The following is a 14,484-nucleotide window of genomic DNA, read 5'->3' on the forward strand; positions in this document are numbered from 1 at the left end:
TATCTGGGAGCAGCAGGAGGCTCCGCGATCGCACTCAGGATCCGCCGGCTCACCGCGCTCCTGCTCGCCTCTCAGCTCCCGCCGCAGCCCAAGGGCCCCTAGCCACCGCCACCATGGACGCCATCAAGAAGAAGATGCAGATGCTGAAGCTCGACAAGGAGAACGCCTTGGATCGAGCAGAGCAGGCAGAGGCCGACAAGAAGGCGGCAGAAGACAGGAGCAAACAGGTCTGCGCCTCCCCGGACCGCGTCCGCTAGTCGCCCGCGCTACGCTTGCCCGCACAACCCCGGGGCCGGGGGATCAGAGCCTAGGATCCCTTCCTGCCCCCACCCCGAGGATTCTATCCCCATTCCACCCCAGGCCAAGGCGGCCGGGGCAAGCGTCTGGAAAAGAGGGAGGGCTAGCGCAAGACTGAGGCTTATTCTAACTTTTCAGTCTCGCTGGAGTGGGCTTATTTCCCTTCTTGGTTCCCATAGCTATCCGAGTCCTAAAGGCACTTAATTCTCTAGGCTGGGAATCAATATTGTTAAGATCGGAGGGCGGGGTGGGGGCGTCTTTTGAAGACGTTTGAAGAAAGGGCAGGAGAGAGGGAGCTTCAAATTCCAGAAAGTGCTTGCAGTTCTTTGGACTTTTGACTGGGGAGAAAGGAACCTCAACCTGGGATGGAGACTTTAGGGGAGGAGAACGGAGTCACGGGGATGTTTCCTAAGAACAAAGATGGGACAGAAGGTAGGATGCGGCCGGAAAGTCAGGCAAACAGGGTCATTTTTCTGCGCCCCCAAGTTGTGGACTTGAGCCAGCTGGGACCTCGGCTGGAGGCTTGTCCAGGGCGCGCGGAGTGGGGGTGGGGGTGGGGGTTGTTGAGACACCAGAGAATGGCTACAGCTTCTGGTGACAGGAGGTTACCTAGGGTCCCTTGAGCCCCAACTTGTTGGCGCCCCAAGCCCAGGGATTCCCCAGCCAATGTGGCGCCCATGTGTTGTGTGTATGTCTAACACCCGGTCCGTGCCGGTCGCCCGCGCCCGCCCGCCGCTGCCCCCTAGCTTGAGGAGGACATCGCGGCGAAGGAGAAGCTGCTGCGGGTGTCGGAGGACGAGCGGGACCGGGTGCTGGAGGAGCTGCACAAGGCGGAGGACAGCCTCCTGGCCGCCGACGAGGCCGCCGCCAAGGTACCTGGGGCGCGCGGCGCGGTGCGGCACGAATGGCTAACTCTTTCTTTCTCTTTTTCTCTCCCTCCCTGTCTTTCCCTCTTTCTTTCCCTCTGTCCCTGTCTGAACATCTGTGCACCCACCCCACCCCCCACCCCCGCCTTGCGGGATCACGCTGCCTGCTGCACCCTCCCCCACCCCCCACCCCCACCCCATACCGCGCCACCGCCAACTCCCAGCTGGAAGATGAGCTGGTGTCGCTGCAAAAGAAACTCAAGGGCACTGAAGATGAACTGGACAAATACTCTGAGGCTCTCAAAGATGCCCAGGAGAAACTGGAGCTGGCGGAGAAAAAGGCCACTGATGTAAGTGCACGCTCACACTGCTTCCCTCACCTCCTGCCGCATAGCCACTCTGGAGTCACCACAGGGGCTAAAAAGTAATGGAGGAAGGTAACCTCCTGCTGGATGCCAGTACACAGCCCTACTATAGCCCAGAGCACTGGATGCTACCTCTGACTGCTACTGCACACGTTCATTTATATTTCATCCGTTCCTCTCTTTTTCTCCTCTTCTTTACCCCTCGGGTTGGATGTGGGTGGGTGAGAAGCTGGGAGAGCAGAGCCGCTGGATTGGACTCTGGAGGTGAAACTTCGCTACTAGTGGCAGAAAACCCAAGGTGGGTGTCATCATCAGGTTTAATTTTCTTCTATTTCTTTCCTTTTGCCATCCCCAGTGTGTGGGACAATCTAATCTGTCTTTTCATGGTGGTCCCAGTCAGGGTACAGAGAGGCTGGCCTCCAAACATAGTAATACTTTGGGCTGAGCTTGATGGTGGGGCACAGGAACACTCTGAGGCTTCCTTTCTCAGTAGCAAAGTCTTAACCCTGCCTTTAAGATCTGCCTGGGAAGATGATACTTGCTTGGGTAGGCAGTCTGAGGCCACTGGAGCCAGAAAATAAGTGGGAAGTTATATATAGCTCAGTGCTTTATATGGTATAGTGAGCTAGCTGCCCCCTGCCCCTCCTGCTTGCCCCACCCCCACCTGTCAGCCCTTTGACAACCACTGCATACTTTCAGGGGTGATACACACTAGCTAAATCTTACTAGCACTTTGTCCATTGCCCTTTGGAATCTTAATTGTAGAACTTGCCTCTTCTGCCTCCAAAAGTCAAGACAAGGATTAGATTTCCAAAGAACCGACTTCTTTTCACATTGTTGAATTCTATTCTAGAAGCCAATTAAGCCTAGTGGCCCAATTAGAAAAGAATTCCTTGGGAAGTTGGTAACTATTCCAAGAATGCATGAGCACCAGGGAAAGCTATGCCCAGAAGTTAACCTCCAAGTGCAAGAGCAGAATTTTTTGTATGGGATTAAAATGTGCATTACTGAAGGGTCTCAGGTCTTGAAATCTCTACAGGCTTTTGTAGCATAAAAAGCTTGCAATACATATGTGTTCTATAAATGAGAAATCCAGATGTACAACACTTAGAATCTTACAAAAAGAAATTTTCGGTGAATATCAAGATTCCTAGATAGGGGGTTTAGGAAAGCACTGACATTTAAGCTAAAACATTTAAGTTAGAAACTACCTGGCTTAGAAAAAGAGTCATAAACAAACAAAAACAACCCACATGTAACTTCAAGCCTGTTTTTAAGGATCAAATGTCTGCTCTGTATATGGCTAAATGGAGGATGCCTGTCTCCCCCAAATTCTCCAACAGGACATTTCTTTAACTTTTTCAAAAGAGCCGCTGATAGATCAAGAAAGAGATATTCCTTATAAGGAAAAGAATGCAAAGAATTTGAAAATAGCCCAGTAAGACTGAAAGCAAGAGAAGGAGAAAAATGCTACTACAATTCTTAAGGGGAAAAAAAAGATGATAATTATTGTAACTATGTAGTGTTATCATGTCTTTATTGAAAAGTCTTGTTTAGAGGGGCTTGGAATAAGGTGGGGCAGAAATGGAAAGAGACTACTCTAAACTCAGCTGTAGGGGCAGGATCAGCAGGGGAGAAGGTTATTTAATCCTGTTTTGGTTCTTTATCCTTCAGAAAACCCTAAATATGGTGTGTGTGTGTGGGGGGGGTGTCTCCTTTTGGTGACATTTTAGGTTGTTTGGAGACTGTAGGGATGTTGAAGAAGTTTGTGAAGAAATGCTATATTTAGAATAATTCCTGAACTAGTAAAAATAGTTAAAATTTGAGGAGAAAAAGAGAATGTCACTAGAGAAAAAGAGAGCTGGGAGAGAAATCAGTGTCCTAAGGAAGTGGGATTAAAAAATTTCACTGTCATTACTTCCCCACATAAAAACAATTTTTATATTTTTCGATTACTATTACTAAAAATGTTTTTCCAGTTTACCAACATGCTTTACAAATTCAATTCCAGAAGTGGGTTTTTCCTAGATTATAAGGGTCTCATTCAGGAGGTAGCACCCCTGATGATGATTTTGTTTTGAATTTTTGATTGGCTAAGTGAGCCTAAGGGAGTGTCAGGGCTCCATTGTCTCTGGCCCAGCTTTTTCCCCAATAATTGTGATCTAATATTTCCAGTGGGTCTTTATCCCTACTTAGGTCTTTATTGATTCTCAACCTTATTTAAGTAAAGCTTTACAACCCAGGGAAGTTGTAAAAATCAAGACAGGTTGCACCTAGTCAATTAAGTCAGAATTGTTGGGGTTGGAACCCAGGAGGCAGAATCAAAAAAATTTTTTTTTAATACTCAGGTTATTCCAACTTGCAGCCAAGGCTGAGAACAATTGTCCCAAACTCTTGTATAATGACATCAGTTTGAAAATGAACTCACCTGAAACTGAATTCCTCAGGTGTTTGAAAAGCAGGATATTAAGTCATTAGTTGGCTTAGAGCATCTGCAAGTGTCCAGCAGTTTCCCTGTCTGCCCCTGAAGGTTCTTAAATGCCCTCTTTCCCCATCCCCAATATCAGAGGCCCTCAGTCTGTGTTCTTAGAGGAGGAGCTGTAACCACTGGGCCTGTCCAGTTGAACTGTGTGGAAACAAAGCCAGAGGCTCCACCTACAGGCTGAGAGGACCCAAGCTGGGATTTGTGAGCATCTCAGTAAATACTGAGGAACTCCACAGGAAGTGTTAGGAAAGCAAAGGAAGCTCACTGTTAGGACTTTGGAGGATGAGGATGTTGACAGGCATGTTTTCTTTTTCTTACTGTCTCTTCCTATCCTCCCCATCCCGGGCACTTTATCATTCTTTTTTTTTTAAGAGAGAGAGAAATTTTTTTTTAATATTTATTTTTTAGTTTTCGGGGGACACAACATCTTTATTTTATGTGGTGCTGAGGATCGAACCCAGCTCCCCGCGCATTCCAGGCGAGCGCGTTACCCCTTGAGCCACATCCCCAGCCCCAACACTTTATCATTCTTAAAACATGTCAGAAATTGACTTCAATGGCCCTGTGACAAAGGTGAAGGGAAAAAGCCAAAAATGCAGCCCAAGAGGGGAACCTACAAAAGTCAGTCCCCAGAAATTGTGTTCCAGAATGGTTTTCTAGGTGGTAGACAGAGGTTCTTTCCTAGGGTTCTGTGACCTTCTTTGGGGTGCCTTTTAAAGGCATCCTAGTCCAGCCCAGAATCCATCTAATTCCAGCAGATTTCAGACCCTGGCTGGTCTAAAACTAGGGACGGTTGAAATTAGAAGCGACTCTTGGGTTGTCTGAGATTGCACAGCTAGTTATGGGTCCCAACCTGACTCTCAAAGCAGTGCTTGCATATTTATTAATTATAGCTATCATTCGAGTTTTTAACTACATATATGGTATTGTGAAAAGTGTTTTAATTATATCATAATTCTCATAACAACCCTATGAATACTATTACCTTTATTTTTACAGCTGAAGACCAGACAAGTCAAGAGAAATAGGAGCCAGATTCAAATATAGGAATACTGCATTTAGAACAGGAGGGCCAACCACACTATGCTTTATTAGTGGGTTTCGCTCGAGACTGGGGGTGAGATTGTGATTAGGAGGTTGTGTGTCTAGGGTTCTAAACATTTTCTTTAGGCCCCATTCAGGCTCAACCCTCGCTCTCAGCGTCTCTTCCTTCTAGACGTGGTAATCTGGATTCCATCGCCCTTAGCGGCCTGGTCCGTTACCCTAGTTACCACCTCCCGGGTGCTAGAGAGGGGCACTGCCAGTCCAAGTAAAATACTTAGCGCTGTGGCCTCCTTCCCGCCTCCTTCTAGATCTCAGTGGGCTGCTAGCCACAAGCCGAGTCTCTGCGGCCGCGAGCATGCGCAATGCCTCCGGCGGGCCCCAAGTTCCCGGGGTCCGCGGCGCGCACCCAGCCCCGCCCTGCTCGTTGGTGGTGCCCGCCCCCGGCGCTCGCGCACCCGCCCGCGGTTCGTCGGCGCCGCCGGGGAGGCCGTGACTTCCGGGCTGCTCCTGGGCGGCTGGGGGCGCCGCCGTCGCGCGGGGCGGCCTGGGCGGGGCGGTCGGGCGCTTGGCTGCAGCTACACCCGCGGTGGCCTTAGCGCAGCAGCCGGCCTCTCCACCGCAACCCGCCGGCCGCCGCCGCCCTTGCGATGGCGGCGAGCAGCTCGCTGGAGGCGGTGCGTAGAAAGATCCGGAGCCTACAGGAGCAGGCGGACGCAGCGGAGGAGCGGGCGGGCAGCCTGCAGCACGAGCTGGACCTTGAAAGGAAGCTGAGGGAGACCGTAAGGCACCCACCATCACCCCGCAATCCCCTAGAGGCGCTACCTCTCCAGTCGATCCCGCAGCGCCCCCCAGGTCCCTCCGGGAGCTGGCGGACGCACGCCTCCGCTGCGCACCTGGCGCACCTGGGCCAGCTGGCGTCCGGCTCCGGGGAGGAGTCCTGCCCTTTCTCCTCAGCCCTTTCTATTTCGCTGGTTTAAAAGCCCACAGGGCAAGCCTAAACGGTGTTGTGAACGTTCTGGAAGCAGCACTTTCTCAGGAAGGGGTTCCATTTCTGGGGTGGTCGCGCTGTGTCCGGGTCTTTCGGGAGCCCGGGAACGTGCACTTTGCATTGCTGGCATTATTTACTCTTAACAATGGGGAAGAGGGAGATCCCTCCTTTGGAGAAGGGGTTAAGTTCTTGAAGCTCTGTCAGACGTTGGGGCCTGGATGCTAAACTCTGCTGTCCCCATCGATCCTGTGGTTTTTCTGGAGGCGGTTTCTATGTGGTGGTTAAGACATTGACAGCTCTGGATTCTGATGGAAGAACCAACTTAGATAGTATGCAGCCCTTTTATCTTTCCCTTAACCATCGCTCCTCCCAAGTTGTCTATACAAATAGATATTCCTTTGTTATCAAGTCTTGAAAGGGTTGGGTAAATGTCAAGGGTTGTTGGATGTATATTCTTTTGGCTGGCTTCCCCTCTTGTTGAATGTAATACCTGGCTTCCTTTCTTCTCCTAAGGCAAATGTATCAAACAGGAGCAGGATTTCATAGGGAGTTTAGTTTGGGGTATTTGTCCATTTTGAGAGTATGTTTTAAATCAAAATATTCAAAACACCTTGGGAATTTTATGACAAGAGATAATATGGTGACCAGCTGTTCGTCATATACTCGGGGACTTTTCTGAACTGAATAAATCCTTTAGGTTAAATGTTTGTATTGACTGTAGCTTACAACAGAAACTTGAAGACACGTTTTGCAGAAAGTACAGAAAAAAAAAAAAAAAAAACAAGTCCTTTTCAAGTCCTAATTAGAGAAGTTTCCAGATGAAATACAGAAATAAGGAAATCAATAGGCAAGAGATAATTTTCAGTATTTGCTTTGAGGACAAGTCAACAGGGTGCCCCCACCCCACGAATGCCTCTGAACTTGGCTGGGTGATAGATTAATTCCAGCTCCCTCTCTGTTTTGCAGCTGTCCTTGAACCATTAGACCTAATAGAACATGATGAATAAGAACAAGAACTCTGGACCTAGATTGCAAGAATTGAATCCTGACTTTACTACATACTAACTGAAGACAGTTAATCTTTTAGTTTTTGGGTTTCCTAAGTGTAAAATGTGGGTAACAATAACACCTGCTGGTTAAAGGGGTTGGTATGTAAAGAGATCACAGTGGGACTCAGCATAACAGAGGTTGTGCTATTTCCCCTGTTATTAACTCTGCACAATACTGCCTAACCCAGTGTTCCTTACCTGCATTTCACCACCTTGCAAGGGCTATTACAAATGGCCTGCTCATTTCACTACATCGTAAAACTTTTCATTTAATGCTTTTAATCAAACCTCAACCCCACCCCTGCCTTTTGGAATTTGAATAGAGAGGGGAAGTGAGCAGACTGGAATGAATTTTGGTGTGTTAATATATTGGTGATGTGAGTTGAACTACTCTCATCCTAACAAGAAAGGGAATATGTGATCATATGCAAGAGAGCCTTGATCAACTCCAGGCCTAGTGACTGGTATTAGACACCAAAAAACCACCAGATCTTATGAAGGCTATGTTATGATTTTTATATTCACCTTCTGTTTTATGCATCATTTTTATAGCAGCATTCCTCCTTTGCTAGTTGACTGAGGACAAGGCTTTCTTTTTAAGACTTTATGTCAAAAGTGGCATAAATTGTTTTGAAAGATTTTTAAGACTTTTTTTCAAAAAACAGTCTATCTGGATGAGTAGACACAACACCTTATAAAACAGTAACTTAAACACTGGTTGAGGATTGTTCCTAACAGTTGGAGAATTTCCGATAGAGAGTTGTTCCTAACTTCTAAAACTAGAACTTCAGTGTAGCTAATTTAGGTATCCATGAATCAAGCTAGCAGCAAGAGTTTCTCTTGGCAGCAAAGATAAAGGTTTAGCGACAAAATCATGAACCACTGCAAAAAATATTTGACTGGAGAGTTGGCTGAAGTTCAGATACTCAGAGGTTCAGACAGGCTCTCATTAATTGGCCCTACTAAACCAACACTTACCTTGGAAAAAGCAGCCATCCCTTATTTCCTCCTAGTTTGTTTTTCCAAGGTGTGTGGGCCCTTCAAAATGTTGGAATGAGGCTACTTTGCTTGATGTAATGGTTGACTGTAGGTCTTGTGATCTACAAGGGTTTTGTTTGTTATTATTATTTTTTAAAAAAAGATAACAAGAAAAAGATTTTCCTCCTTTCTGGATAGTACCCAGCAAATGAGGAGGCTTATAGTTGCAGCCAGTAAGTTCTTAGTTGGTAACTTTATTAAGTCATGGGAAATAACCAGTTTTCAAAAATGCCCGGCCCTTTCCCTCTGAAGAGTTGGTAAATAGTTCTGGGACCAGGAAACTGAGCGTGCTTTTTGTGCTTGCATTGGCACTCCCAGAGTGGCTGTAATTGGAATGTATACAGTACCCTCCATTTCCACTCTCTGTAGCACAGCAGAGGCACCACAATGCCTTGTTCAAGTCTGTTTTCCCTCATTATACAAATATGCCTCATAAATTACAGGCTTTGGCACAAATAGAAGAGGTTGTGTTTATCTGCTATCCATGGGAGTGGCCACTAATGTCATCAGTGTTTTGGGTCTCCCTCCCCCTTTTCCTTACCATATAAGGGCAGAAGTTTAACTTGGCTGTAGTCACTTGATCTTACACAGCAAGTTGGGAGAAACCTCTGTATAACTACAGTTGACATGAATAAAAAGATATGAACTTTGGTCATCCCATGCTCCACTCTGGTTCAGGCAGGACTTTGAAAATATATTCCAGAGGATTGATTTTAAGGATACAATATTATTCTCCTACCTCTATTTCTTGTGACTAGCCCTAACTGGGGCATTGTTTTTAAAGTAAAAATCATTGCAATTTTAAATTGTTGGTTTTGTATTGACGAAAACATCTGGATCTCTTCAAAATCCCAGGCCTTATAAAGATATTTTATTTTTTTGATTTTTTCAAATCCTATTTGGAATAACATTTTGCTATATTGGGTGGGCATGCACTGATTTCTGTACTTTGTTGAGGTGGGATAACGGTATGTGTGCCTTTGTTTTCTGTGTAGGTGGACACAGAAGAGTGGGAATAGTGAGCAGGCGCTTGACTTCTGTATAGGTAGTTAGTACCTGCTGGGGTGAGGGGCATGTGCAACCCTAAGGACCTCACAAGTTCAGAGTGCTAGGTGGTAGTTAAACAATAGATCTGCAAGAAGACATTGGTAGCCTTACTAATGCAGCAGTCTGTTTCTGAGAAGTTTATCACATGTTGGGACACAATAGCACTTTTGAAATAAAAGAAACTAGCAACCCAAACTGAAAGTCGTCACTTGCAGTGTGGACACATAGGCCCTTGTTGGAAGAAAGCTAACTCAGTACTCTAAGGGTAACTTACATGCCTTGGGGAAAAAAATTGTATCTAGGGTTTTGACCCTCCCCAGTGCCTTGTTATTTGACTGCTTTTAAATAGCAAATGATCATGTCTGTGAAATAGTATTAACAGGTAGCAGCAGATCCTTAAAACTACCCAGGCTATGATAAAAAGAACCTGAGAAAATATCTAGAGGAGACTCAAAATTCAGGGGAAAAAAAATACCAGAAATGAGAGAATAAGCCTTTGAACACAAAGCATAGTAAATAAGGGGAGGAAAAGTAAAAAGAAAGAAAGTACCTTGATTAAATTATGAAATTAAACTTTTCCTGAATTCCAAGGAACTGTACAAAATTTGTTGGATCAGTATTATAGAGAGTTTAGTCCTGTCTTCCACTGAGGGCTATATAGGAGCTTGCTTCAGCACTCTAGGTCAGAGGTCCCTCTCTTCTTTTAAGCTGAGAGGTAGATGAATAGTCCTATTTGATCCACTGAATTTGACAGCTTCTTGGGGTGGTGCTGGAGGAGTGGAGGGGATTGCCTATTTACAGTGCAAATTCCTGCCCTGCCCCTCTGATCTCCTAAATCAGAATCTCTAGGGATGGGGAAGGGATGGGAAACTCTCTGGAAGTTTATATTTTTAATACACATTTTCTAGTTGATTCTGGCACCTAGCCAGTTGTGGGAGCTAGATGATGCTCATGGATTCTTCCAGCTAAAGAAAAAAAAAATGAGATCCCCATTTTGTTTACTTATATCAGTTTCTCAGGAAGAGCCAGCTGTCCATAGGTAGGTTCTCTGTGTGTGCACCAGTCCCATCTTTGTGTCAAACTGGCTTCTACAGACAGGTCTCCATTCCATGCCATTGTGTGGACACCCTATGTAAGTCCCTGAAGACTAGTTTTGGAGGACATACCCTACTGTCAGAGAATCAGGGTTCTACAAAATGCTCCTGGGGCAGAAGTGTAAGTGATATTTTCAAAATAATATTCTTCTAAACAGAGTCAAGGGCTAAGGAAAAGAAAGGATAGAGCTGGTGGGGGCAGTAGGAAGTAGAGATTGATTGAGGTGAGCCTTTCATGTGGGGTAGTCTTGCATACCAGAGGCAAGCATGAACTCAGGGTGCCCGCTCCTTCCTCTCTGGGACTTCAACTGTGTGAGGAGCTGGGGCCATAGACCCAGTAGTCACCCAGAAGGTTCTTTCCCCAAAGAATAAACAGTCACCTTTTTGTGAGCACCAAGTCCTCAAGGTTTGGACCCAGATCTAAAGCAGATCAGGAAACTCAGACTTTGGTGTCTACAAAAATGTTTTTGAAAATCTTGTTGCCATTTATCTGATAAGCCACAGCATCTGTAATGGGGATATTTACCCTTATTATTTCAACATTCAGGATTGACTGCTTGTCCCTGTTCCCCACCTCTAGTCATAAAAGGAATAGAATTTTATTGGAAAAGGAAAATATAAAACAGTGAAGAAATTTAACTTGGCCCAAAATTGCACCTTTAATGTATATACATTCTTACAATTAAAAAAAAAAAAAAGGACTATGACTTTAAAAGGCAGTTCCCTGTACTTTGAAAATTCCCTACCTTATTGCCCTCACCCTTCAAAAACAAGCAGAAATCAAGGGTTACCTGCCAGTCATTCCTAGCTGTACCTAGTTGCTAGTTGAACAATGATAAGGATTGACTTTATGAGCCAGTTCAGTTGTAAATGTTCCTTTTAGGATTCATTTCACATTTGCTCTGCTCCCTGCCTCCATCTGTCAATTACCATATAGTTTTTTGTTGAGATAAAAGTATATTTAAATGTGTTTATGGTTGGAAGTGCCTTTTTCACCTCTCTTCCCAGATAAAACTTGGCATTTAAAATCTTACAAATCTAAATGAGCAAAAAGCTGAATGTTCTTTCATATTCCTTTGACTCAAGGCCATGACCACAACCTCTCTCTAACTACATGTGCATTTCAAACTCTGTCATGGGGCCATGAGCTAAGAAAATTGCTATTGTTTAAATTAGAATGGTTTTACGTATTTGATTGAGTAGACATTTGTTGAGTCTATACTCTGCAGAGAATTGCGTATTTACATATATGTGTGTGTGTGCGTGTGCGCATGTGTATTTATATATATAAATAAAATATGAGTAGCTTATAGTTCAATAAAGACAGAGATGTATATAAAGAACTACTGTGGGTCCTGAGGTGTATATTGTAATATTTAGAAATCTACATGTCCTGAAAACCCATCACCCCTTGATAGATGTATATTCAAAGTGGATAAAGATGAATAAATAGTACCTAATTAGTAAGTTCCATCTTCACTTCCATGCAGTAAAAATTTGAATGGCCACCTTTACAACATTTCTAGTATTCTCAAATATAGTAACAAATGTGTATGACAGGAGGTAGTCTCTGTATCCAGGAAGGAAATTTTTATTTAAAATATAGATTTCAGCTAGGCAGGTGGCACATGCCTATAATCCCAGCGGCTCCGGAGGCTGAGGCCGGAGGATCGAGAGTTCAAAGCCAGCCTCAGCAAATAAGTGAGAAGCTAAGCAACTCAGTGAGACCTTGTCTCTAAATAAAATACAAAATAGGGCTGGGGATGTGGCTCAGTGGTCGAGTGCCCCAGAGTTCAGTCCCCAGTACCCAAAAAGAAGCATAGATTCCAAGTAAAAACATTATCTGTATTCCTTTTCTCCATAAGAGTTTGAAACCTTTTTTGTAGCAATCTTGAATTGTAAGAATATCCAGTAGGCTTAGGACAAAAACTCTTGGGAGATTTGTCTTGGCCTCGTTCTGGTGTGACCACTTACTTTGAAGGAGTTCCTGAAAAGGCGGGGGTGAGAGGAGGAAGCTTTCTAAAATTGTGTTAGGTCTCCATGTGGTATGTATTTTTAAACTACTGGATTTTTGAGTATTTAGTTCCTTTGTAAGGCTTCTTTGAGAAAGTGGTTTCAGAAAAAAAGAGAATTTAATGAAACTGCTGGTTCCAATTTCTGTGGTACTGCTGTTGTCTTAAGTGGCTGAATCTCTGGGTAAGTCTTGTTGTCTTTATCTACACCTCAGGCCCCTAGTGAATGAGGTGGCTGTGATAAAACTCTCCTTCAATGGACAAGTAATGCTAGGGTAAGAAATGGGCCATGTGAGTCTTTGCTAATGGAACATTTTATTTGATAAAAATTGTGTGTAAATATGGATGCTCACTTTGTAATTCAACATGTGTACATTTCTGAGAACTCCAGAGTTGATGAGGGCTTGTAATGCACTTTTAATTGACCACTAGGACCACACGTCCTGTCTAAAATCAGCCACTTTCTGTAAGTGCCACCTTCACTTTCTCTCCAGCTCTGAAAGGCCTTCCACTCTCTCTGCCTAGGCTGAAGCTGATGTAGCTTCTCTGAACAGACGCATCCAGCTGGTTGAGGAAGAGTTGGATCGTGCTCAGGAGCGTCTGGCAACAGCTTTGCAGAAGCTGGAGGAGGCTGAAAAAGCAGCAGATGAAAGCGAGAGGTGAGAACGTCTCATCCAGCCATTTTAGCACAAGCCTTTCCTCCTGGCAGGATGAACAGGAAGCTCCTCTGATCTTTGAGGTTTAACAATTTTACAGCCCTCAGTGGAGTCATCTCTTCAGTTGATCACATGTGTAGTTTGATTTTGTTTCTTTAAAATAAGTAGAAAAGGGCTAGAGCTGGAGCTCAATGGTAGAGGTCTTGTCCAGCATGCAGAAGGCCCTGGGTTCAATTCCCAGCACCACCAAAAACAATAATAATAATAAAATAAATGGAATACTGAATGTGTGCAAAGCACTATTCTAAGCTCTAGAGTTATAGAGAAGAAACAGATACTGTTCTGGTCCTCACAGAGCACCACCCAACAAGGGAGACAGACTTGGAAATGAAAAGTTCCAGGGATATGCACTGGTTCTTTCATTCCAACTGACCACAGAGCAATTGTGCATTTAAAAAAAATAATAATAACTACTTTATTTTAAAATACACCAAGGAGTCTTGGGACTGGGTCAGAAACTGTGGGCTCTTAGTTGTCAAATAGGTGGAAGAAAAAAGCCCAGATAAAACAGAAATGTGATCTGCAGAAGTAAATTGTTTTGGACTAGGATTAATTGCAGACAAGACACTGCCAAACATACAAATATAATCAGGAACTTGTGTGCTCTGAGCCCACCTCCATTGTAACATGACTCTACCTGGCTTATTACTGTAAGATGCCACCTGTGGTAGGAAAGGGAAACCATGGTTCATATACAGCAACACAACTAACCTCATGCATCCCAGAAGGTTTTTTCTTCTGTGCTCAACTGTTCAAGTTAATGTATTTGCCACATTGCAAAGAAGAACTTCAGGAAAGACTCAATGAGGTAAGAGAGTTCTGCTTGAGGGATGATATGTTAGAACACTACAGGTGTGACTGCCTGTGTTGTAACCTGGGCAGGAGAATGTAGTCAGTCATTTGTCCATTTCTGCATCTTTACAGCAAGCCTCTGCTCCCTGCTACCATGTATAAAAGTGATTTCAGACTTTAGGGTTCAAGAAGGTTTTTAACTTCAGTTGTCACCTCATTATTCACTACTACTTAGTGTTTTTTCACTGGCCAAGAGTTTTGAAATTCTTCATGATGACTAATTATCTCTTACAGTGTATATATAACAGTAATGTTGTAGCTAACTTCCTCCTGAAATATACCTGTTAGTGAACTGTAAATATGGTCTAATAATGTTAGACTGTGGAGTAAAAGGAACTTAGAGATCATTTACTCCAATCCCCTGGAGGAAAAATAAGAAAACTAAGGCTCAGAGACTGTCACTGCCCAAAGGCTGATAGCATATTTGCGTCTAAGCCAAAGCTGGACCTTGGGTCTCCTCAAGTATATTCTAGTACTAGATCAAAAAATAGTGGTTTATTTATTGCCTACTTAAATTTTGTAAATGAGTCCCATTTTAACATGACTCATTATTCCATAAATCTTTAATATATCATAGATCAGTTAACATTTTCTGAAATGTAACACCATGCCATAGGACCCTAATATATAC

The 14,484-nt window shown here is 44.2% G+C and overlaps 1 protein-coding gene and 1 long non-coding RNA gene across 29 annotated transcripts in view; one reads left to right on the plus strand and one right to left on the minus strand.

Moving 5' to 3' along the window:
• Tpm1 (tropomyosin 1) overlaps positions 1-14,484 on the plus strand; it is a 26,889-nt gene continuing 12,405 nt past the window's right edge. For 2 of the 28 annotated variants that reach the window (XM_071608353.1, XM_027924513.2), the window contains exons 1-3: positions 5-227; positions 1,388-1,513; positions 12,811-12,944. In XM_071608353.1, coding sequence (XP_071464454.1) covers positions 114-227; positions 1,388-1,513; positions 12,811-12,944 — 374 coding nt within the window. In that variant the 5' untranslated portion in view covers positions 5-113. Of the gene's footprint in view, positions 228-1,043; positions 1,170-1,387; positions 1,514-5,578; positions 5,837-12,810; positions 12,945-14,484 lie in introns of those variants that run through there. The other 26 variants (XM_071608352.1, XM_071608346.1, XM_071608348.1 and 23 more) reach the window with 19 other exon arrangements.
• Positions 12,582-14,484, minus strand: part of LOC114083387 (uncharacterized) — a 21,705-nt gene continuing 19,802 nt past the window's right edge. The window contains exon 4 of the long non-coding RNA XR_011706676.1: positions 12,582-12,916. This is a non-coding gene — a long non-coding RNA (uncharacterized lncRNA). The remainder of the gene's footprint in view (positions 12,917-14,484) is intronic.

The sequence above is a fragment of the Marmota flaviventris genome, chromosome 2 (assembly GCF_047511675.1).
Source record: "Marmota flaviventris isolate mMarFla1 chromosome 2, mMarFla1.hap1, whole genome shotgun sequence".
Classification (NCBI taxonomy): domain Eukaryota; kingdom Metazoa; phylum Chordata; class Mammalia; order Rodentia; family Sciuridae; genus Marmota; species Marmota flaviventris.